Source organism: Micropterus salmoides, unplaced genomic scaffold (genome assembly GCF_014851395.1).
Source record: "Micropterus salmoides isolate LMB-PRFRI ecotype aquatic unplaced genomic scaffold, ASM1485139v1 Ms_hic_scaffold_20, whole genome shotgun sequence".
In the NCBI taxonomy this organism is placed as follows: Eukaryota; Metazoa; Chordata; class Actinopteri; order Centrarchiformes; family Centrarchidae; genus Micropterus; species Micropterus salmoides.
The window spans coordinates 17,267,584-17,291,301 of NW_024041151.1; the positions used below are offsets into that span (position 1 = coordinate 17,267,584).

General features: G+C 40.2%; 1 protein-coding gene across 2 annotated transcripts; it reads left to right on the plus strand.

Annotated features, from left to right (window-relative positions):
- Positions 1 to 1,489: 1,489 nt before the first annotated feature.
- Positions 1,490 to 23,460, plus strand: LOC119914448 (bone morphogenetic protein 1-like). 2 transcript variants are annotated; one of them, XM_038733752.1, is made up of 20 exons: positions 1,490 to 1,848; positions 7,659 to 7,769; positions 7,838 to 7,987; positions 8,120 to 8,237; positions 9,280 to 9,458; positions 9,564 to 9,669; positions 10,784 to 10,908; positions 11,070 to 11,185; positions 11,874 to 11,976; positions 16,188 to 16,304; positions 16,414 to 16,559; positions 16,694 to 16,889; positions 16,977 to 17,102; positions 19,217 to 19,380; positions 19,559 to 19,739; positions 20,393 to 20,518; positions 21,079 to 21,206; positions 21,308 to 21,521; positions 21,730 to 21,980; positions 22,073 to 23,460. In XM_038733752.1, exons 1-20 carry the CDS (start codon positions 1,713 to 1,715, stop codon positions 22,205 to 22,207), a joined length of 2,928 nt encoding a protein of 975 aa, XP_038589680.1. In that variant the 5' UTR covers positions 1,490 to 1,712; the 3' UTR covers positions 22,208 to 23,460. The 2 variants fall into 2 exon arrangements, with proteins under 2 accessions (XP_038589680.1, XP_038589681.1); XM_038733753.1 differs by having other exon boundaries at positions 19,220 to 19,380.
- The last annotated feature ends 258 nt before the right edge of the window (positions 23,461 to 23,718 follow it).

A 23,718-nucleotide genomic window follows, 5' to 3' on the forward strand; every position in this document is an offset into this window, starting at 1 on the left:
ACACAGTGAAATACATGCTGCAGCTTGGCACATGTAGGTATACTAACATATTGCTAGCATTATAACAGTATAGAGTTTTGTAATTTAGATTTTTTCTTTCTGTTCTGTACAGTGTCCAACCGTACTTTTCTGGCCCTTACACCAGAAGATCCTCAAGACTCTGATGCTAGTCTGAGTCATGAAGATCAACAAATAGGGAACACATATTATTTGATAATTTTAAATTTAATTACATTTATCTGATGCGTTTATCCAAAGCGACTTACAATTGCTATTTATGTCACATGCCTCTGGAGCTATCTTGCTCAGGGACACACAGGTGTCTCAACAATGGATCTGAACCTGGGTCTCTCACACCAAAGGGATGTGTCTTATCCACTTTACCATCACCACCCCATTTAATCATTATTAGTAGGAGTAGCAGTAGTAGTTTAATACTATTAACATGAAGCGACTGCCTGGTCTGTAAAAATAAAAATCCATTGATTGTTGTTATTGTTGCAAATGTGATGAAAAAATGTTTCATTGCTTTTTCTCACTAAGGACATTAAAGGATTAAAGACACAGCGACATCTAGTGGATTTTTTAAAACATAACCTAACAAAACTGAGTGGTAGAGATGGCTCAGGCTGAGTTAAGCTCAACCCCTTTTTCAATTAGATAATGACTCAAAATGTGCTCCACCAAACGGCTGAGCAGAACATTGAAGAAGACTCTGTGTTTGATAATCAAAGCAACAGGGGGCTGCTGCATAAAGAGATGAATCGACACCAAACCAGCTAAACTGAAGTGACAGTACTGGGGCCTTAAGACAAAAATAAAAGCAGTTCTAGAGGAGAGAGATTGTTCATGGCAACTGTGTCACAGTAAAGTAGCTCAGATTAAGAACAAAAAACAGGATTTATCTCTTGTAAAAAGCTAAATATAAGCAGACAATCTAAATGCAGCAGTTTGCATTTAGGTTTAAATGTGACATCCAAAAGGATGAATGAGCTTTGGAAGCAGCTGAGGTGGACATAAAACTCATCAGTGGATCCTTTCCTCTCTTAAAATTTTCTTTAGCTCTGTTCTTCAAGCAGCTCCTGCACTACTGAGGCAGTGTCTCCACATATTATAAGAGGTGTGTGTGGGGTGGGGTGGGGCAGTGGATCTTGAAACCTGCAGGTGGTGTGTGTGGTCAATAATCAATAGCTAAGCAGGAGTCTTAATACGGAGCCTGAGATATTTGGGATATTTAGGATTATATAACTGACCATTAGCTGAAATTTTAAAATGTAGCTACTCTACTGTTAAAAAATAGTTTCAGTGTGCAAAGTTATAAGTTATAAGCATTTTGCTCCGAAATGCTCCTCTCTGCAAAACAGAACACACACACACACAAAGAAACATTAAATGAGGTTAAATACTTCTTTAGGCTACACGTTATATAAAAGTGTAGCCTAGCCTATATCCGCCTGCAGGTGAAGCAGCTCTCTGGTTTCGGATGCATGGATGTGTGTGTTGCTGTGAACTGTGTGAGCTCTGCTGTCGCTCCTGTATGTCAGCGAATCACTGCAGCAGAATGGAGACGTGTGAAAACAGCGCTGTGTTTTTATAAAACCGCGAGGAGCCTCTTTTCTCTTCCTACAATTCCCAACGCCCATTAACCAGACCTCTTATTAACACCACACATATTTCTTATAGCTTACCTACAGGCTATAATAGCCTAAGTAATGGAAGTCGCGCCTACGTTGTTGTTCCTGGTGTGCGTCTGTCTGCGCGTTTCTCTGGCGGCTGATTGGGAGTTTGTGGAGCCTAATTTTACCGACTTCGGTGATGTAATCGACTACAAGGATCCTTGTAAAGCAGGTACAGTGATTTCACCTCCTTTACGAATTTTTTTTTTGCGTGATTATGCGTGGAAGTGTAGGGCAACACATAGCCTACATGAGCAACAGAAAAGCCATTGTTTAACTATTTTACAAAAAAGAGCAGTAAGAAAGAAAATTCAGAAAGTGGATTCAAGAGAACACACCAAGATAGTTTTTATTGGACTATTGAAACTTTAAAGATTCAGTTGAGGTACAGATTAGCCTAGTACCAGAAAATGTTGTTTGTTTTTAGTTCAGAGGACAAGGACCATAGAAGGAAATTTTATTTTAAGCATCAGTATGCCTGACTTCTTTAAAGCAGATGTGAACTTAAGACTGTGGAATTCTCTACACGGAAATAATAATTAGACTATGAAGTTGTCAGATAATGTCTTTGTATATGACACTTTTTGTTTGTCATGTTCCTGTAAGAGTTGGTTGTTGCAAAGAAAAGACCATCTTTCTACTTTATTTATGTCTTGAGTGAGGGGCAGGCAAAGATAAGATTGCTGCTTTTTGGTCATGGCATGTGTAAATAGAGTTGTGTTTTGATTGTGTATCGCTTTTATAAATGTTTTTTCCCTGGAGTTGTGAATTACCATGAGAAAATATATAGAAATAAAAAAAATTATATTGTGTTTTTGGCCAATATGCAAAGCCTGCCAGGCCCTAATCACTGTGAGCTGGGCTGATAAAGTTAAATGTAGCTCTTAATAATGGTGTGAAGACAGTTTATGATCGAATGTAGAATAATACAAATATTTACATGCAAAACAAATGCAAAAACCCCCTCCATATTTCCTTTATTTTTACCAATTACGTAACAATGTACAAAGAAATGATTAAACAGCCAGTGGTGGAAGAAATATATTTTAATTAAACAGTACCACACTACTTCTTTACAAGTAAAAGTTTTGCATTCATGGTTTTACTTACAGAAGTATCACCAGCTAAATGTTCTTAAAGTCTCAAAAGTAAGCAATTGATGAACGTATAATATTTTATAGCTTTAGATGACAATGATCTGTATATAAAATCTTGTTCTGCAAAATAACTATTAGCTAAAGCTGTGGAATATGTAGTGGCATAAAAAGTACAACATTGTTTCCCCCATAAATGTATAGAAGTATAAGTAGCATAAAATGGAAATACTCAAGTACCAAATTGTACTTCCCACCACTGCAAACAGCCAACCAGTTGCTTTATTTTGTCACTGAAGTTCATCTTTTAGTAAAGCAATAAAGACACTGATAATGTTCCCTTGACACAACAGGCAGTACAGTTATTGATAAAGGCAGATCAGATCAACGCATTCACACACACACACACACGCACGCACGCACGCACGCATGTCAGCACCAGTTGTAATATGACATTATGTTGACAAGATTTACTGCACAGAGCAAATGTAGGAGATGTCAAAAATAATTTGCTAATACTATGAAATTCAAACTTATGTTTTCTTCCTATATTAAATTTTGGAGCACTATGTTTACCTGCTCATGCAGCATTTTATTTTTAGCTGTTAATACTGAGTACTTTGTACGTAAAATATTGATCTTAACGTAGGCTACTGCTGTAGCTATAGCTGTCAAATAAATATAGTGCAGTAAAATGTACAATATTTGTCATATGTCATATCATATGTTTGTTTAAAGTGAGGCAAGTTTCACGTTTTTCAAAAAAAATAACCTACTTTGAAAAAGAAACATTCAATAGAACATACCGTATTGATAATAGATATGCAGCTATACAGGAGGCTGATGATATTTCAATCATGCATTATGAATTAAATATCATAGCAAATGAATCAGCATGAATCTGGCAGAGTGTTCCTGATTTGTAGCAAGCCTTCAGTTGTTGTTACAGAATCTACAACATTGTTTTTCTGTCAGCTAACATGCCAAACAATTACTTTGGTTACTGGGGGGGGCTCCAGCTGGTCGGAGTCCCTTTTTCCTTGTGACTTCTGAAACTTCCAAAACACACCATTCTTCTTCTCCGAGGCAGTTGCCTGGAGACTGGAGGTCATTGAGGCCGTGCCAGCGCAGTCCTCGGCTGGACGCTGGTGAAATCCCTCTGGCTTCAGGGCATGGGGTGCACACTGCAGGGGTGACAGTCATTTACAGTCACCCTTTGCATGAGTGAATTCACTTCAAAGGCTGACACAGAGCCCGCTATGTCTTTTCATTTGGACTTTCAAAGGTTGTTACATCACATGGCTAAATGAGGTATTTAATGGGAAAGACTGTGAGCTGCTCTGCTCGACTACTAATTTATACAGGCAGTATGGCTATAATAATGGAAACAAAATGTTAATCCCATAGAGAGTGCTAACATGGAGCAAATGTGTGTGTGATGTCACCTAGACATTTCAGAGAGGATGTTTTGAAACCTGGGTTTAGGTTAACCATCAATGTCGTCTTTATCAGATACTGGAGTCCTGATATGAGCATCCGGATGAGGCACTTAATGAAACACCTCTCTTTTGACATTAAAATCTTTTAAACAAAACAATCAATGTTATTAGAGGATGTAAAATTAGCTGTTGAGATTCTCACATCTTGTGAAAAATGTTTTTGACTTTAAGACATAAGTTGAGGCTTTTCCCACTCACTTCAACACAGTTTGTTGGAACCAGCGACCCAACTAGTCCAATTTTCTATCACAGACTGCTTTCTGCATGTTTGACTTCTTATCATTGTCCTTTTTTCTCCCCTTCTTCAGCTGCTAAGGTTGAAATATCTGAAGGGAACCAGCTACTCTAAGTTGCAGCTCTTCACCACTTTCCACCACTTTAATCTTCCAGTTTCTGTACTACTGCTGTCTATATAACAACACATATGTAATCAGTGGTAGAAGGAGTATTCAGATCCTTTAGATAAGTAGAAGCTGTAGTACAACACTATAATAATACATGCATTCAACATGTAAAAGTACAGATGTATAATCAGTAAAATGTACTTACAGTTATGCAGAATGACCCTCTAAGAGTGATATACTGTACATTTAAATAACAACAACTTTCACATCGTAAGAATAAAAACACATTTTGTTATGGTGGAGTGAAAGATTCTGAGCAAATTAATTACCAAAATGTGTTACTGAAGTTTTTGATTTATACGAGTGAAGAGTTCTGTCTTCAGTAAAATAAAACAGAGGAACACCGTTCATTATACCGAACAGCAGTTTGATTATTTAACATGTAATTTTGGTAAAATTTTTTATACTGTGGCTGGAAAAAGGATGGACACGGATTTGTTATCATTTCTTTTTATTTTACCAGGGAAAGTCCCATTGAGACAGAATCTCTTTTACAAAGGAGGGCAGCAAGATTAATAGACATTTCAGTTTAAAATAAAATACAATACAAAAGAAAACACAACTATTTAAAACAAAATACATATTCAAGCAACAACAATGACAGAGACAGATGCAAGTAATCCACATAACTTGTCTGACTAAGTGTGAAAGCAAGTCCATGTGTCAATTAAGATTTCCGAGATCCCTTTTAGTAGGCAGCCAAAGAGATCAGTGTGCCAGTGATGATGTTAAATGTTTGCTGTTTTAAAAATCTATGTCAATCATTTTCTGCACGATTATTGGTATTTAGTCAGTTTGTGTGTCAAAGGGAAAAATCAGTTCATGATTCTGTTGTGATCACTCTCTCTACATGGTACACATGTACACTTTGCATGTTATGCAGACCTAACGTTATTATGCTGTTAAACATGATAACTGAAACTTTGGGCCTCCTACAAAAGATAAGCATAATGTTGGGAAACTCCCGGCTGCTGAACACACACACAAAGCAAAGCTACAGTAATCCTGGAGTGCACAGTGAAAATCATGATCCAGATAGTTGGTTTCCTCTCATAATAATTTTACAGGTAGAGAAATATGTTTAATCCATGTAGTAAAGTTGTTAAAATATGCTATTTGCTCTGATGTGGAGGACTTCACTCCTGGCTTATCAATTAGCTGAACATTTAATAGCAGGTTGCTGCAGCAAATATGCTAAAGAAATGCTGCACTTATACTGGCCAGCAATAGAGTTGTGTAAATGTGGGAAAAACACAACTGTGCAGACATCATCTACTATACAGACCATTCACAGGAAGGTCCTGTGACAATGGCTCGGTACACACAACTGATTTGTACTGTAGGTGGCTGTTTGGATAGCTATTCAGCAACATCGCAAAGTCCAGCACAGTGTGATCACAATCCTGTGAAGTATTCAGTTCACATCTTCATCCTTTAAAATGACAATCACTGGACAGTCCTCCAATATCTTTGTGTGCTGCTGTGTGCTGTGCCGGCTGTATTCAGGAGGCGTGTTTGCTGATCAAACAGACACATTGAGTCCTGTTCAGGCCTCTTTTCAGGAAAGAGATATGCACTTATACAGACACATTAAAGCATGCAGGGAATTTTGGCCTCCTTTTGCAGGAGAAAGATTTACTGAAAAGATTTTTACTGATAAAATTTCAAAGATTTTTCCCACTTACAGAAAAAGTTCCACATTTTGGGAAACAGCGGTAGATGAGAAGATCAATACCATGCTTATTATATTTGTTTGTTGAATACAACCAAGAAATGGTTATGTTAGTATAGCATAAAGACTAAAAACAAACAAATTAATATGTTTGTCATAAAATGGACCAAATAAACATGATTTAAAGACATTTTCAAAAAAAAAAAAAAAGGGTGGGGTAGTATGTTGCCTTAAAGTGACACTGTACCATAATGGTAACTACCAAAGAGTTATTGTTATTGTTTTAGTTTTGAATAACATTTCTTAAAATACTCAAGGAAATTGTTCAATGGCTTCACCAGTTTAAAATACATGTCATTTCAAATTTGAAAATATATATTACAAACTCTTTATATAGGTTTGTTTGTTTGAACATTACCCCCAGGGAACATTGTGGAACATCCTATAGGATTTAATGCATAAAAGAGAGTACACATATTTTAACAAAATTTCACATTCAAAATTCCATTGTTTCATTATTTGTGTGTCTTTTCTGATATATGTTGCCTTGTAACCATCTTTGACAAAGCACAGACTGTTAACAAAATGCAACACATTATCAGTAGGTGAAAACAAGTTATTTAGTATTTTTCCTCCCCATCTTATCTTATCCTCACTGCTCTTCTTCACTCTTATACTCATCTGCATTATCAGACTCACCCTCACTCTCACTGTCACTTTGTTCTTGCAGAGTTTCTCACCTCACCAAAAAATGGCATGTGGGATTGCAATGGGATTCCATAACGGCATGATATTGCTTCAAGGCAATATTTGCATTTTAACTACTTTCCATTGTATAATTATCAAATAAATTACATTAAACAATTAACAATGAAACTTTACATGCCTGTTAATGTGGATCTAATTTTATCGGCTCAAAGAACTGTATAAAAAGATGTTTTGAGTCAGCAGTTAAGGGATTCATAATGGGCAACAGAGAGTCATGTGATCAAATTAAATACTTACACCACCATATTTTCGCACATAAACCACAGCATGTTTACACTTTTGGTTTTGTATGAATATAACAAACAAGGTAATGTTTGCTATATTAAGCTACCTGTGTGATGGCAGTGACTTAACGCAGAGATGTGAGAGTGGTCTCTTCTCATCTTCTCATCCAACTCTAAGCAGGAAAGACCCAGCATGTGTTGATAGCAGAATATAGTAGCATACTCCTATTATTGACATTCACCTAGAGTTTATTGTTTTATTTTTAACTTAATTACTTTATGTATGTCATGTTTATCCATGTGTTCATCTGTTTGCTCTAGCTGCGTTTTTGGGAGACATTGCCCTTGATGAAGATGACCTCCGCATGTTCAAAGATGCCAACAGCAGTGATGGTGCACACAATGCTGTCCAGACCAACCACACGGACACAGGTATGAAACCAGGTATACATTTACTAATAAATTAATTCTTCTGACTGACTGTTTCAAACTTGTTACAGCTATCAGTTCCACATACGATGAGAGTGCCAGGAGTAAGAGAGCCGCAGACAGAAAGACTCTCCGTCGGAGGAGGAGAGCAGCCACCTCCAGACCTGAGCGAGTCTGGCCGGATGGCATCATCCCGTATGTGATCAGTGGGAATTTCAGTGGTGAGTTCTGAATAAAAACAATCCATCTTTCATCTGTTCTTACAGGCGACTTATCTGCTACATGGCCAGTGTGTGCTTGCCGCCTTGTGCGGTTTTGACATGCTGAAGCTGTCAAACTCTAATTGCTTTCAGGCAGTCAGCGAGCCATTTTCCGTCAGGCGATGCGTCACTGGGAGAAACACACTTGTGTAATATTCACTGAGAGGACGACTGAAGAAAGCTACATTGTTTTTACCTACCGGCCTTGTGGGTGAGTTGGGTTGGCTCATTAACAATTTTTACACAATTTATTTTTGTTTAGCTTTATTTAGTAATTATCAGATTTGACTGTAAGCACAAGGGCCAGATTGTCTTCAGTCACATCATATCTGATCGCTTTGCAAACCACCTGTTGTGTTTTAGAAATTTAAATTGATTTTGTTTCTAATGTGCAAGTCATCTTGCACATTTGAAACAACTGATTTCCATTCTTTTTAAATTATGTGAAAGACAATTAGAAGGCTTTATAAGCTTGCTTGAGTTGTGTGATCCATCACAGTGAACATCAAGTCTGGGTGTTGTCAAAGTTAACATTATTGTCATGATGATACACAGAATGGTCACATGAATCTTTGCTTAAACAGTTAAAGCTGCTATAATCAATATTTTATATTAAATTACTCTGCATCTGAAAGAAGGTATTTGTAGTGACGAACCCACACAGAATAATCACCCAGCCTACAGCTCCTTTCAGCTCTGCACAGCGTTTTATCTCCTTTCATTTTCAGCCACAGCAGGCAACTGTTTTTAGTAAAAAATCTCTACAAACCTATACGCTACCTGTTCAACACCAAACAGCATACAAAGTTAGCGACTAGCTTGTAAACATATGATTTAGCTGCTTAAAGAGAAAAATATTTCCCTCAGGAGTTGGAGGAGAGCAAAACAGAGCTAAAAGGAGAGTGAATACTGGACATTCATCAGATGATCTAAAGCTAATGTTGTTCTCAGTGTCTGCTGAAAATGTAAATAAGAATGTCGTCTATCATGTTTATGCATGCTTAATGGTCACTGTGACAGATGACCAAATTTGACTTTCAAGAGTCAGCTAATTGACTATCAAAGCATACGTAAATACATCGAAGGCAATGGCTGCCTGAAACTGTTGCTGTCAATTACAAGATGTACATAATTTATAGTTGCAGTAGCAGTTAAAACATGCAGACACAACGGTATTCACAGGCAGCAAAGTATCAGTGTTTGATCTGTAGGTGCTCCAGGATGTGGACCTAAACAGTGCCTGCCCCCTTCAGGTGTTGCTCCTATGTGGGGAGGAGAGGTGGCGGCCCTCAGGCCATCTCCATAGGAAAGAACTGTGATAAGTTTGGCATTGTGGTCCATGAACTTGGCCACGTGATCGGCTTCTGGCATGAACACACGCGTCCGGACCGTGACGAGCATGTAAGCATCATCCGAGACAACATCCAACCAGGTATTGTTAACTGCAGGTGTGTTGACATGAATACGTGTGAAAGCTTCTGAGTCTTCCCTATGTTTTTCCTTCAAGTTAGTCCACTGATTATCTGTGTATGACTAGGGCAGGAGTATAACTTCCTGAAGATGGAGCCAGGCGAAGTCGACTCACTTGGGGAGGTATACGACTTTGGCAGCATCATGCATTATGCGAGGAATACATTTTCCAGGTTGGCATGTGGGGTTTTGTTATGCTTCACATTTTCTTTCCTAAAGTTTGGTTTTGTGTTAAAGGGAGTGCAAAGATTTTATCACTTTTATTTCCCAGGTTTCCTGAGTGTGCACTCTGGTTCACAATAACAGGCCATTAAACACCTTCTCTGGGGGCAATTAGTGGTTAAATGCCTTGCTCAAGAGCCTACTTGTTGAGCACTGGTGATTCACTCTGTCCACACCGCCTGTATATTTGAACTGGCAACATACAGCCAGCTTCTCTAACCAGGCCATCATCATCACTACCATTCTTCTGATGCCATTAATTGTTGACTAAACTCTTTTACATTTCTGAAATTTTGAGGTTGAAATAATATAAGAGCTCTGACTCCTTACTTCTAAAGTATTTAATATAGGGTTTATGGTCATTTCGAGAAGCTGGCATCCAGTTCAGCCTCAACCATATGAAGAAATCCCCCCTAACTGCCCCTAATATCATGCTGTATTATCAGCTGAGCTACTACACTGACCTAGTGTTTGTGCCTTTATTCAGCTCTGCTAAACAAGCTCTATAGGAAACCTCAGGGCATTTGATCCTTTATTGTCACAGAAATGGTTTCACACTAGCCTCCTTTTCATTTCTGTCTCGTGCATGTTGTTGCCCCGTTGCTTTTCTCTGTGCTTTGGTTTTTTACCTCCATCACCACTTTGCTGTTCTGGGTCATGGAGGCAAGCCAAGCTAAATAAAGGCCTGGCAGTTCAGGCTTTGTTGAACAATTTGGGCTGGAGTGGCCTTTTTCTCTGGCATTCAGGAGTGGGCTCCACTGAGCCGGCTGGCACCATCGAAAGGCCCCATTCAGAGCGTTCTGTTTGCACATGCCTGTCATTCATGGGTGCATCACCATGGGAACTGTGCAAGAGTGAGTTCAAAACCCAGTGAGCGATTATCAATAAAGTATCAAGGTGTTGAACAGGAGTCAGATCTCAAAGAAATCCTGCACTCAAATCTGAGAATTTTTAAAAACCACCAAAGTGTGGTTCAGTCTTGTGCTGTAATTGCTTTTTGAATGATTAGATGCTTTGATCATCTCTGAGAATGAGCTGCTCATGTTTGTGATTTGGGTGAAACAGAGGCATCTTCTTAGACACAATCCTGCCCCGTTATGATGTCAATGGAGTCAGGCCACCTATTGGACAGAGGACCAGGCTTAGCAAAGGGGACATTGCACAAGCCCGCAAACTCTACAAGTGTGCAAGTAAGAAAAAAATAATCACCTAATCGTAATTTTTATCATTTTCAAAGCCAATTAGATATTACAGACCATGACTGAATGTGTTGTAACTAAAATTGCCTCTGTTCTTCATTCTGGGACTTCAATGTTAACCACGTGTGTGTTATGGTGTGCGGCCGTTAAAGGGTGTGGCGACAGCCTGCAGGAGAGTGCTGGAAACTTCTCTTCTCCTGATTTTCCAAATGGCTACTCAGCATACGCTCACTGTGTCTGGAGGATTTCTGTCACTCCTGGAGAGAAGGTGAGTGATGCATTGATTCAACTCAAGGGCGAGGCAATTAAAAAAATACATCAAGTTACTGACTTAATGAATGCCAGTATTTACACATATCACATTTTTCCCAATAAATAAATTGTCCCAATCCCATATTCAGTAATTAAAATGAAAAATTTAAACAACCAATCAGGCCACAGTCCACTCCAGAGTATTTAACTGCAGTACATTCTGCATTAATTTATGATAAACATAATGAGCAGTGAGCTAAATTACAAAATTACATAGCAGGCACTGCTGTGAACAAAAATTATTACATTTATGATAGTCATTTGTGTCGATGTGATAACAAATCACCATGTACGGCTTATTTTAGTCATATTGTCCAGCTGTAAAATTTATCAGCAGGTACATGAACCAGCTTTAAGATGATAATTCTTCTTCTTAAGATTTATACTGTTAGTTCAATTAAAAACATTTCAATCAAAGGTTCAATTTTAGTTTAAAACAACATTATTTTTCAGACTTGATCACTGAATTATTCAGTGATCAGTATATGGGTAGCTTATTTGAAAACCTATAAGACACTGTGTTGTTATTTGTTTGTGAACATTTTCAACAGTCGTATAGCTCATGAATACAGATAGATCTTCAACCAACCAACCATTTTATATTTTAACATTCTGCCCTCCATCTGTGTCTTCTGTCTCTTTAGATTGTTCTGAATTTTACTTCCATGGATCTCTTCAGGAGTCATTTGTGTTGGTACGACCATGTGGAGGTCCGAGACGGGTTCTGGAGAAAAGCTCCTCTGAAAGGTCTTTAAGTTTGAGTGACAATAGACCTCCTCTCTCTACACAGAGTATCATCCAGAAACTTTAGTTTACTTGCATAACCCCAGTTCTCAGTAGCATGAGGGAGATGTCATACTATGGGATGCATCTCCTTACGTATTCCTCTGAGTCATTAATCTCATCACACCAATCCTGATTGGCTGGTGATCGCAATGTCAGCATCAGGTAGGGCCACATACCCTTAAATAACTTGGGCAAGAAAGCAGCACCATATACAATAATCTCCTCTTCTCACTTTGGGCTGCATAATTAATAGAATTTTTGGCTTCCAAAGATTATGAAAACAAGGTAATTGAGATAAAACGAATTTTGTGTGGCATTCTGTTTTGCAATGGTGCTCTGGTTTTGACTTGTGTTATAAATCCAGTGCACCTTTACAGCGTTCCTTTACAGTGGTCCCCACTGGACACACTGGATCTGTTGATGGATGACAGATCCTATTTGTTGACTATGGAGAGCAGGAGATCCAGGCACTATAGATACGCCATGGCGAGTTGAGTTAAGCCGTCACTGAATTTGCATAAACACGACTTGCCCTCAGTTTTATGCAAATGAGCCCATCCAGTGCAAAACGTCAGGCTCACAAAACTGAGATTAAAATGTTAAACTACGTAATGCTGATAAAATATGAATCAAGATTCTGTTACTGCATTGCCAATTTCTCTCCTCAAATGTTTTCAGAAATATAATTTAGTGAACTGTTTAGTGCTAAATTGAGAATATTTCTGATCTGGCTGCCATGTTAACTCGCAGGTCGTCAACCTCCAACCACAGCATTCATTGATATGGTGCATCCAGATGCATCCTCACTAAAATTTTGCGTCTGCACCATATGCATTTAAACTAGGAGAAACACTGCATTGTTGTCATCCACATGCACTCTAAAAATCTGTTTAAAGTGTGGATTACTATTTATTATTTGATGGGCTCTTTGGGATTTGTGGGGTAATGCATATATAATAATTTTTAGAAGCATTCATTTTAAAAGTTCAGTTAATGCATGATGAATGACTAATCGTGTAAAATAATCATGATCTCAATATTGACCAAAACAATCATGATTATTGCCATAATCAAGCAGCCGAAAGCCCTAAGTACTGCATGAGCCACGCTCGGAGCACAGACATCAAGTTTTTTGTGTGAAGACCAGCTCGCTGCTGTACAAATGTCGTGGATGGAAACCCTTTTAAAAATGGACCATGAGTGAAATGAGCATGCCGGCCCACTGGTGCCAGCAAACCCTGGCTTGTATAGGCAACTCTCCCCGACAAGGGAGAGCCGTAGCTTTGTAAGGCTCTCCCAGGATACAAAGAACTGGGCACTTCTCTGGAACTTTAGTCCTGTCCATATATGCACAAGGGATGAACTGGACACTGCATGTGCAACCGCTGTTTTTCAGAGAGGACGTGGTCACCATGACGTCCGTGAAGAGAATGCCATAAGGTCAATGGGAGAGCACGAGCCCAACCACCTTGGGCACAAAGGCAGGGTTAGGCTTCAGTGACCCTCTGACATGCCATGGGGCAAACGTGAGTACATGAGGGATGCAGAGAGAGCCAAAGCCATCAACAGCTCTGTCTTCATAGACAAATGTTTCAAGGCTAGCTGTTTTACCTTCAAAACCCACATGGCATACAGCAACAGCTGCTAGGTACACCTTAATTGTGGAGAAGGCATTTTGTTTGTTAATCAAGTCCTTCAGGAATGACAAAATCGCACCAACAGGGCATTGTAAAGAGACGTGTCCCGATTTGTGACAATATTTCTCAAACAATCCACCCCAAACAGGCCCATAGTGCCAGTTGTGTGGGTGCGGGTGACTGTCCCTGTTGCTTGGGACAGCATGCCCCTGCATAGTAGGAACTGCCATGGCTGTCCGCACAGAAGTTGACATATCTCCACCAGCCAGTGCATTGCTGACCAGTGCAGAGCGCAGAATCAGTGTGTGGGGGTGCTCCCTCACTCTGGACATGGGGGGGATATCAGAGCCACGAGAGGAAATGGATACAGTAAGTCGGGTGGCCAAATGTGCGTGAGTGCGTCCATGGTACAGAACCCAATGACGTGGTTGATCTAAGCTACCATTGTGAGATTTTTCATTCTCACCAGAGCAGGATGCCCACTATGAAACGAAAGAAAACCATGTCCTCACACGCCACTTGATATGCCATGAGCACTGAGGAACCAATCAGCGTCAATCAGCAGGTGACGGAATGATAGCTTAGATTGCTCCAGCCAATGACAGTTAAGCTAGCTAGCTTATATGACAAGTTGAGATGCTTCAAAGCGAGAAGAGGTGTTTGAATGGTTCTCTGTTGTAGTGCAAGCTATTTACAGTGGGTACGGAAAGTATTCAGACCCCTTTAAATTTTTCACTCTTTGTTTCATTGCAGCCATTTTCCAAAAATCAAAAAAGTTCATTTTATTTCTCAGTAATGTACACTCTGCACCCCATCTTGACAGAAAAAAACAGAAATGTAGAAATTTTTGCAAATTTATTAAAAAAGAAAAACTGAAATATCACATGGTCATAAGTATTCAGACCCTTTGCTCAGTATTTAGTAGAAGCACCCTTTTGATCTAATACAGCCATGAGTCGTTTTGGGAAAGATGCAACAAGTTTTTCACATCTGGATTTGGGTATCCTCTGCCATTCCTCCTTGCAGATCCTCTCCAGTTCTGTCAGGTTGGATGGTAAACGTTGGTGGACAGCCATTTTCAGGTCTCTCCAGAGATGCTCAATTGGGTTTAAGTCAGGGCTCTGGCTGGGCCATTCAAGAACAGCCACGGAGTTGTTGTGAAGCCACTCCTTCGTTATTTTAGCGGTGTGCTTAGGCTCATTGTCTTGTTGGAAGGTAAACCTTCGGCCCAGTCTGAGGTCCAGAGCACTCTGGAAAAGGTTTTTGTCCAGGATATCCCTGTACTTGGCCGCATTCATCTTTCCCTCGATTGCAACCAGTCGTCCTGTCCCTGCAGCTGAAAAACACCCCCACAGCATGATGCTGCCACCACCATGCTTCACTGTTGAGACTGTATTGGACAGGTGATGAGCAGTGCCTGGTTTTCTCCACACATACCGCTTAGAATTAAGGCCAAAAAGTTCTATCTTGGTCTCATCAGACCAGAGGATCTTATTTATCACCATCTTGGAGTCCTTCAGGTGTTTTTTAGCAAACTCCATGCGGGCTTTCATGTGTCTTGCACTGAGGAGAGGCTTCCGTCGGGCCACTCTGCCATAAAGCCCCGACTGGTGGATTGCTGCAGTGATGGTTGACTTACTACAACTTTCTCCCATCTCCCGACTGCATCTCTGGAGCTCAGCCACAGTGACCTTTGGGTTCTTCTTTACCTCTCTCACCAAGGCTCTTCTCCCCCGATAGCTCAGTTTGGCCGGACGGCCAGCTCTAGGAAGGGTTCTGGTCGTCCCAAACGTCTTCCATTTGAGGATTATGGAGGCCACTGTGCTCTTAGGAACCTTAAGTGCAGCAGAAATTTTTTTGTAACCTTGGCCAGATCTGTGCCTTGCCACAATTCTGTCTCTGAGCTCTTCAGGCAGTTCCTTTGACCTCATGATTCTCATTTGCTCTGACATGCACTGTGAGCTGTAAGGTCTTATATAGACAGGTGTGTGGCTTTCCTAATCAAGTCCAATCAGTATAATCAAACACAGCTGGACTCAAATGAAGGTGTAGAACCATCTCAAGGATGATCAGAAGAAATAGACAGCACCTGAGTTAAATATGAGTGTCACGGCAAAGGGTCTGAATACTTATGACCATGTGATATTTCAGTTTTTCTTTTTTAATAAATTTGCAAAAATTTCTACATTTCTGTTTTTTTCTGTCAAGATGGGGTGCTGAGTGTACATTACTGAGAAATAAAATGAACTTTTTTGATTTTTGGAAAATGGCTGCAATGAAACAAAGAGTGAAAAATTTAAAGGGGTCTGAATACTTTCCGTACCCACTGTAGGTGTAGGGGGATCTACCTGAAGTAAACAATCACAATCACCAGCCAATCAGAATTGGCATGAGAATGGTGATTGCCATCAAAACAAATGCTATGAGTGAGAACCTGTCAACACTAACATACCTGTGTTATATACTCAAAACTGAGCACCGTGCAGTGGTGAAGTGCTGACAGACAGTGCCATTATTTTTTATGTGCTTTAACAGGCCGTTTTTGTGGAGACACACTTCCGGATCCAATCGTCTCAACTGACAGTCAACTATGGATTGAATTCAGAAGCAGCAGTAGCTGGGTGGGCAAAGGTTTTTCAGCAGTCTACGAAGGTACAACACTAACAATATGTGTATTTTTTTAATATGCACATTACATAATGCTACACTGGGCACTGCAGCAGGTTTTCCAGCTGATCCATCCTTTTTACCTCCTGTACAGCCATCTGTGGGGGAGAGGTGAAGAGGGACAGTGGCCAGATCCAGTCCCCCAATTATCCTGATGACTACCTGTCCAACAAAGTGTGTGTGTGGAAAATCACCGTAGCGGAAGGTTTCGATGTTGGCCTCTCCTTTCAGTCATTTGAGGTAACATCAGTTTTATTGTTATTGGTTACATATTAAGAAAGACAATAAAATATCTTCAGTAAAAGTTGAGAGACTGGGAGCAAGCTGGCCAAAAGATTAATATGACCATTTTTATTGTCTGGTGAAAACTTCAGATTGAGAGACATGACAGCTGTGCCTACGACTATGTGGAAGTGAGGGATGGCAGTTCAGAGAGCAGCCCACTACTTGGCCATTTCTGTGGCTATGACAAGCCGGACGACATCAAAAGCAGCTCCAACCAGCTCTGGCTGAAGTTTGTATCTGATGGATCCGTCAACAAAGCTGGGTTTGCAGCCAACTTTTTTAAAGGTCAGGAAGTCATTTCAGGCACAAACTGTAAGTAATTAAAATAACTTTTAGTTAATGAATTAAATCTATCAATTTTCTATTTGCCAGAGATGGACGAGTGCTCGAGACCTGACAACGGTCACTGTGAGCAGCGCTGTTTGAACACACTGGGCAGCTATAGGTGTGCGTGTGACCCTGGATATGAGCTGGCAGCTGACAGACGCAGCTGTGAGAGTGAGTGTAAAGCACCTGGGACTAAACACTGACACCCAACATTATAGTGCCATTACTAGTTCAGCAAACTCGAGTCTGCTTTTTCACTTTCTGGCAGAGAGTAAATTAAGAAGATAAATACCTCTCTCATATATTTCTGTTAATGCAACAGTATGCCACTGTTTAGATTAGCTTAAAGACTGGAAATGGTGGGAAACAGCTAGAATGGTTCTGTACAAACCGTACTGTATAAAAGAAGTGGATGTCGTCACCATGACATCAGCCATTGGTTAGTGGACTGCCGTTGTCACTGTTGTTTTTTTTTTATTGGAATGCTAATTTTGGCTAGCGAAAACATTTACCATACAAAATGAACAGCTGACATGCTTTTTCAACGGCACTGGTTAACTTTAACCAATGCAGTGAATACAAGTCACCTCCAGCCTGATTGACAGGTCACCATGGTTGCGACTTGTCTAAAGCATCATGGTTGCTTTAGGACCAGTAGGACCAGTAGCCCGTCCTAAAGCATACCCTGCTTTATCTATTTTTCTGTAATTCTGTAATTTGCTAAATGAACATAAGGCTGTATTGAAGAAGACTTGAAACTAACGAATGAGATCAACTCATAAGGAAAGTGTTTACTGAGGTAATAAATCAGGTGCAACAAGTCCTCCAACCTAAACGACAACATTTTGTTTTAACAAACATCCAACTACAACTCATATGAGCGTATCCTACAATAGTCCAATAGAGCCCCTACCAGTGGCATTTGTCCATGCCTCCCAAAACGGCAATTTGGAACTCCGTTTCCCGACCTGAACTACGTTACGCAAATCACTTGACCTATGTCACATGACATAAACTTATGGAGACCGCAGCGACATAAAGAAGGTGAACCCCAGCTGCTAGCAGATTGGCAATGCGGCCCAGCTACTTTTGGGTTCATTGTTCGACATGCATACAATCACTGACTGTTAAGGCACACAACCCTGTGAAGGCCTGGGTTAGGTTTACGGGCTACGGGGGGTCCCTAACCCTAAGCTAGCTAATACGTGACTGTCTTTGTCATGTGTATGTGTTGTACGGCCACTAGAGGTCTCTGCCACAAACGTAAACATGTAAACATGTCATAATTTTGTGTGGCTAAAATGACCTATATGGTTGTTTTCTGTGGAGGACAGGCTCATCAGGTGAGAAGTAGGGTAATTTTGCTGTGATTTCTAATGGAACCGACTTCTTTTTGCAACCAGAAGAGTCGCCCCCTGCTGGCCAGGTTTAAGGCACGGCGGCGTTGCCTTCACTTTTCAGACCTGGAGGTTCTCGCTTGGTTCAAATGTAGTAAAAAATGTCTATGAGCACTTGTTTCCCCGTTTCCAGTGTTTGTGCTAAGCTAAGCTAAGCTAGCTTTATATTTAGCCTACAGATATGAAAGTGGTATCATTCTTCTCATCTAATCCTCTGCCAGTCAGCCAATATGCGTATTTCCCAAAATATGAACTTTTCCTTTAAACTTTTACTGCATTGCTGCCACAAAGTTCACCTGAAAGTTTTCACTTGCTACTACTGCTGCTGTGGATTTAGCATTTCATAGGGCCCACCTCTACACTAGCGTCCACCTGTGGGTTTTGAGTGTATAATATGGGTGATGGGTAATTGTCCTTACTCCCGACTCCCTGCTGTTCTGACGTTAGTGTTTCCAAATGGGGATGACATGTCAAAGACCAGATGCCAAATATCAATGCAATGCATTCAACATTCACATTATCAATTCAATATGAGTTGGCCTGGAAGTTTCTCTTCTACCACAAGAGGGCAGTGCTGTCTTGCTGCAACTTCTTTTTGGGTCTTGGTAGTCCATTACAGCACTGATTTGATTCATATGAACAGTATAAATATGTTCAACATTCTGATTTACAAGCTGTCAGTACTGATTTATTCCAGTACCACATATTTCCTATTACATTCGTTGTTACTTTATATCTTTGTAATTAACAGCCTATGAATTAAGAGGACGTCTTTTTCTGCAGTTAAAGGATTATAGAACAAGAATTCACACAAATGGATAATTTATTGTTATGCAAGAGTTTTTCTCTCACAGTTCTACCACTAAAATCACTGCTCTCTCCCACCAGCAGCTGCCTGTGGTGGGTTCATCACCAAGCTGAATGGCTCCCTCACCACCCCCGGGTGGCCCAAAGAATACCCTCCCAACAAGAATTGTGTGTGGCAGCTGGAGGCACCCATTCAGTTTCGCATCACTCTGGTGTTTGATGTCTTCGAGACTGAAGGAAACGATGTAAGTTAATTACCTCAGTGATTTGTTTGTGATGTTTTCCTGTTCATGGGTGATATAATCATCTTTCTGCATTTATCTGACATTTTATCAGATAACTGGCTAAAAATCATGACAATTTCACAGGCCAAGTCTTCTATGTCCTTGATAGTTAGTAAAATGATCTAGTGTTTACCATCAGGTGTGTAAATATGATTATGTGGAAGTGCGCAGTGGGTTGAGCTCAGACTCAAAGCTTCATGGGAAGTTCTGTGGAGCAGAGAAACCTGAGGTCATCACCTCCCAACACAACAACATGAGGATTGAGTTCAAGTCTGACAACACCGTCTCCAAGAGGGGCTTCAAGGCTCACTTCTTCTCTGGTAAGTAGTGAGGAAGGACATGCTGAGGAAGTATTTTTTAATGTCCAGATCTGGTACAGAAAGAAGGACAACCCAACTCCAAGAACAATGCAGGCAGTTATTTTCAGACACAAGAATGACTGCAGTGTAGTTTGACTACAGCTTAGATTGAACTTTGCACTTAATACTTTGGTTAATACTACACTTAATAATTTAGTAGCATGCTTGATACATATGGCAATTAAAATCTCTTAATTTCACATTTTGCACTATTTTATTAATCAAAGCACAGATGGCTATAGAATTTATCATATTTTCTGTCCAGTAAATTTCCTACTGCATTGCTCTTGTGATTAAAACAAATGTTGATTGCCCATCTAAAAATCCACACAGGAACATCTCATTTACTTTTTGACATTATTTTTGACATTAAAAGTTGGCAAATGGCCAACTCACAATGCAAATTGTGGATATATTTGGCTCCATTTTGCTCTGTGGACAGGAAGAACTGAGCTTTTCAAAAATACTAATATTAGGCACATCCCAAGAGATGATCGGGGGCTGGAGTCAGTGTTTCCTACAGGAAGCCTTTGTGCCTGCACTCAGCAGCAGATCTGGGCCTAAAATTCTCATCTTGTGTAAAGGAATTTGAAATTATGTTAATATTTCAACAGATGTAGATGAGTGCTCCAAAGAAAACGGAGGCTGCCAGCATGAATGTGTGAACACTTTCGGAAGCTACAGCTGTCAGTGCCGCAGCGGCTTCATGCTGCACGATAATAAGCACGACTGCAAGGAAGGTACAGTGTGTGTTTCTGTTCTCCACTCATGGTTGATTTAAATGGTCAGTTCACCCCAAATTACCAAAGTCTGGCTAACATTTGTTACTTTGATTTGAGCGTTTGATTCTTCACCAGTCCTTTGAATTGCTCACCCCACCATGACCTCATGAGAATCAGCTGACATCTGCTGGGACCAATTGAGGCTTTGGTTTAAAGCCATGAGGGGACAGAGGGCAGGTCGGAGAGCCCCTTCAAAGTCCTATTTTGATCAACTTTCTTACTTTGTTTGATAAACCCTGTTTCAATAAATCTTATTTTTATATATGTAGATGAATAATTCTACAACACCACAGACCGAACTGTTTTCATAGGAACTCCTTAAAGCCACTTTCAGTCTCTTAGTCCCAATGCAAATCCTGTTCAGATGTGGGAAATCCCCCGTATGTTTGAGTGTGGAAAGATTTTATTTTGCTTTCACTTTTGAGGGCACTTGTGTCGGAATAGAGGAAATGATGTGACCCCTCAGTGATGCAGTTTCCAAGGTTCTTATAATATGTTATTTTGTTGTGTTTTTTTAGCGGGCTGTGATCATGTCATAAACAGTGCGTCTGGCACAATAAGCAGCCCCAACTGGCCTGATAGATATCCCAGCAAGAAGGCCTGCACCTGGTCTCTGTCCACAACCCCGGGCCATCGTATCAAACTTGTATGTTAATCTATGTTTTTGTTTTCCCGTTTAAACATTATGTCAAATAAAAGACTTGAAGAGCAACAGTAACATTCATAGCTTTTGAAAATGACTTTCAGGTTTTCAACGAGATCGACATGGAGGCTCATCTGGAGTGTGCTTACGACCATCTGGAGATCTACGATGGGCATGATGTGCGTGTCCCAAGTCTCGGCCGCTTTTGTGGCACCAAAAAGCCTCCTCCAGTCATCTCCAGTGGCAACAAAATGTTCCTGCGTTTTTTCTCAGACAACTCGGTGCAGAAGAGAGGCTTTGAGGTGTCATACGGAGCAGGTGGGCAAAGCAACAATTAGCCACCTTTTCTACCTCCAGAAAGCCTGAAAAATTTGTAAAATGGTACTTTGGAGAGAGAATAGAATACTAAAAATGCAACTGTTCAACTAAGGGGTTTGTTTTCTGCTGCGTTTAAAAGCTGCATTCTTCCCTAACTTTTACGAGTTCCTCTTTTTGACCCTCTAATTTTGTGGTTGTGATTTCCCAGAATGTGGAGGAAGCCTAAAAGCTGAGGTCAAGACAAAAGATCTCTACTCTCATGCCCGGTTTGGAGATAACAACTACCCCGGCAGCTCCGACTGCCTGTGGGTGGTCTCTGCTGAGAAGGGTTACGGAGTGGAGATCATCTTCCAAGTGTTTGAGATCGAGGAGGAGGCAGACTGCGGATATGATTACATGGAGCTGTATGACGGCGCTGACATCAAGTCTCCAAGGCTGGGACGATATTGTGGATCTGGGGTGAGGCTAAAAATGTCAGTCTTGTGTAGTAAACACTGTTTAAGCTAATTTCATCTTCAAAAAAACTTTTTTTGTCTGTATCTTTTTCTCAGGCACCAGAGGAGGTCTACTCAGCCGGTGACGCCATACTTTTAAAGTTTCACTCAGATGACAGCATCAATAAAAAAGGCTTTCATGTCCGCTATACAAGCACAAAGTTCCAGGACACGTTGCACGCAAGCAAGTGACTCTTTAAAACTACCCCAAACCTAAATGGAGACTTCCATAACATTTGGTGAGACACACCCATTTCCAGACGAGGAGTGAATGCGTTGATTGTCACCACAGACGACAAGCCACATACTTTACATTCACATCTGTTAGAAAGAGTGAAGCCATCTTTACTCCTCTGCATTATATAGCTATGTAGGATGAAAGGCAAGGACTAGTTTGCAGTAATAATTTCCAGTAAAGTGAGTCACACCGCCTGTATTGAGCTGACTGCATCGTAGCACTGTTAAGATATAAAATGTATATATTGTGATATACTGTAGTCTGCCTTGTTATCTTTAATCATGATATCAACTGTGTCACTTTAACTGTCTGAGGCTGAAAGTTCAGTGACTTTGAATGTAATGCACATTGTTGTATTATATTACTGGACTAATGCACATAATGATAATGAGTATGGAGGGTGAAAACAATCAGATATATTTAAAGCGCAGTTTGTTCCTAAAATCAGACCTGGATTGTTATTTAATATTTTTTCTGACCTGCCTGTTATCCTTTGGTTAGGTTTTTGAGTTCCCTTCCAGTACATTAACGTTTCCTCACAGTATGTTTTGATTTCCCTTGTGACAGTTTTTCATGTTTTTTTCAGCTTTTCCTCCGAGTGGAGTTTCTGTGCGTTATATTCTCTTGCACAGCATGGTGATGGATGAAAGTAGCACCACATTCTTTGGTTCATACAATTTTTCCATCTCAGACTACGTGCTTATCAGTGAATATTTTCTCTACTGACCTTAAAGATCAACGTAACACCAGCTGAAAATCTTGATTTGGTATCACCGGTGAGTGTGATTACAGGTGCAGTAGAACACACATCTTGCAGAGTGTGGTCAGAGAAGCAACTTGAAACGTTAAACCAGGGAGGACAGTGAAAAATTGCTTTTCCGCTTGGTATTAAATGAGGAAATTCACTTACAGGACTCACACGACAAATCTGGAGTCAAAGAAAAAACAAAGGGAGGAAGGTATTATTAATAGCCTCTGGTTGAAGTGATATGATTGCACCCGAGAAGGGGGGTGTTTCCTTTCCAGGCAGGAGTGCTTGTTCCTTCTGCCTCGGATGTGATCATGTAACCTCTTCATGGCGACAGTTACATTTAAACAATGACAATAATGCTTAACATCAACATGTAATCAAATGACAAGGATGTTCTATTTATTTTTATGTTGGAATAAGCACACTTTGGAGAAAAAAAAAAGTTTGATGAAATGCTTTTATTAAAATGTTACGCATATAATTCAAATGTATTATATCGGGGTGCCACCTTACATGCATCAGCGAGGGTGAACACTCAATACAGTCAAGGCATCTAGCACAACATGTACAAAATAGATATCCAAAATTCTAACCACTTGTTTACATAAAAAAGAACGAAACCCAAGTTGCTTTTACTTTTTTTTATCACCGCTCTGTTACCAGCACCAATCAAAAAGCTCCCAAGTTCCCTAAATGCACCAAATATATCATTAG

Coding starts and splice junctions, on each gene's coding strand:
- LOC119914448 (XM_038733752.1), top strand. CDS start 1,713: ATGGAAGTCGCGCCTACGTTGTTGTTCCTGGTGTGCGTCTGTCTGCGC. Junction 9,670..10,783: donor GCGAGGAATACATTTTCCAG/GTTGGCATGTGG, acceptor TGGGTGAAACAG/AGGCATCTTCTTAGACACAA. Junction 21,207..21,307: donor CGGGCCATCGTATCAAACTT/GTATGTTAATCT, acceptor AATGACTTTCAG/GTTTTCAACGAGATCGACAT.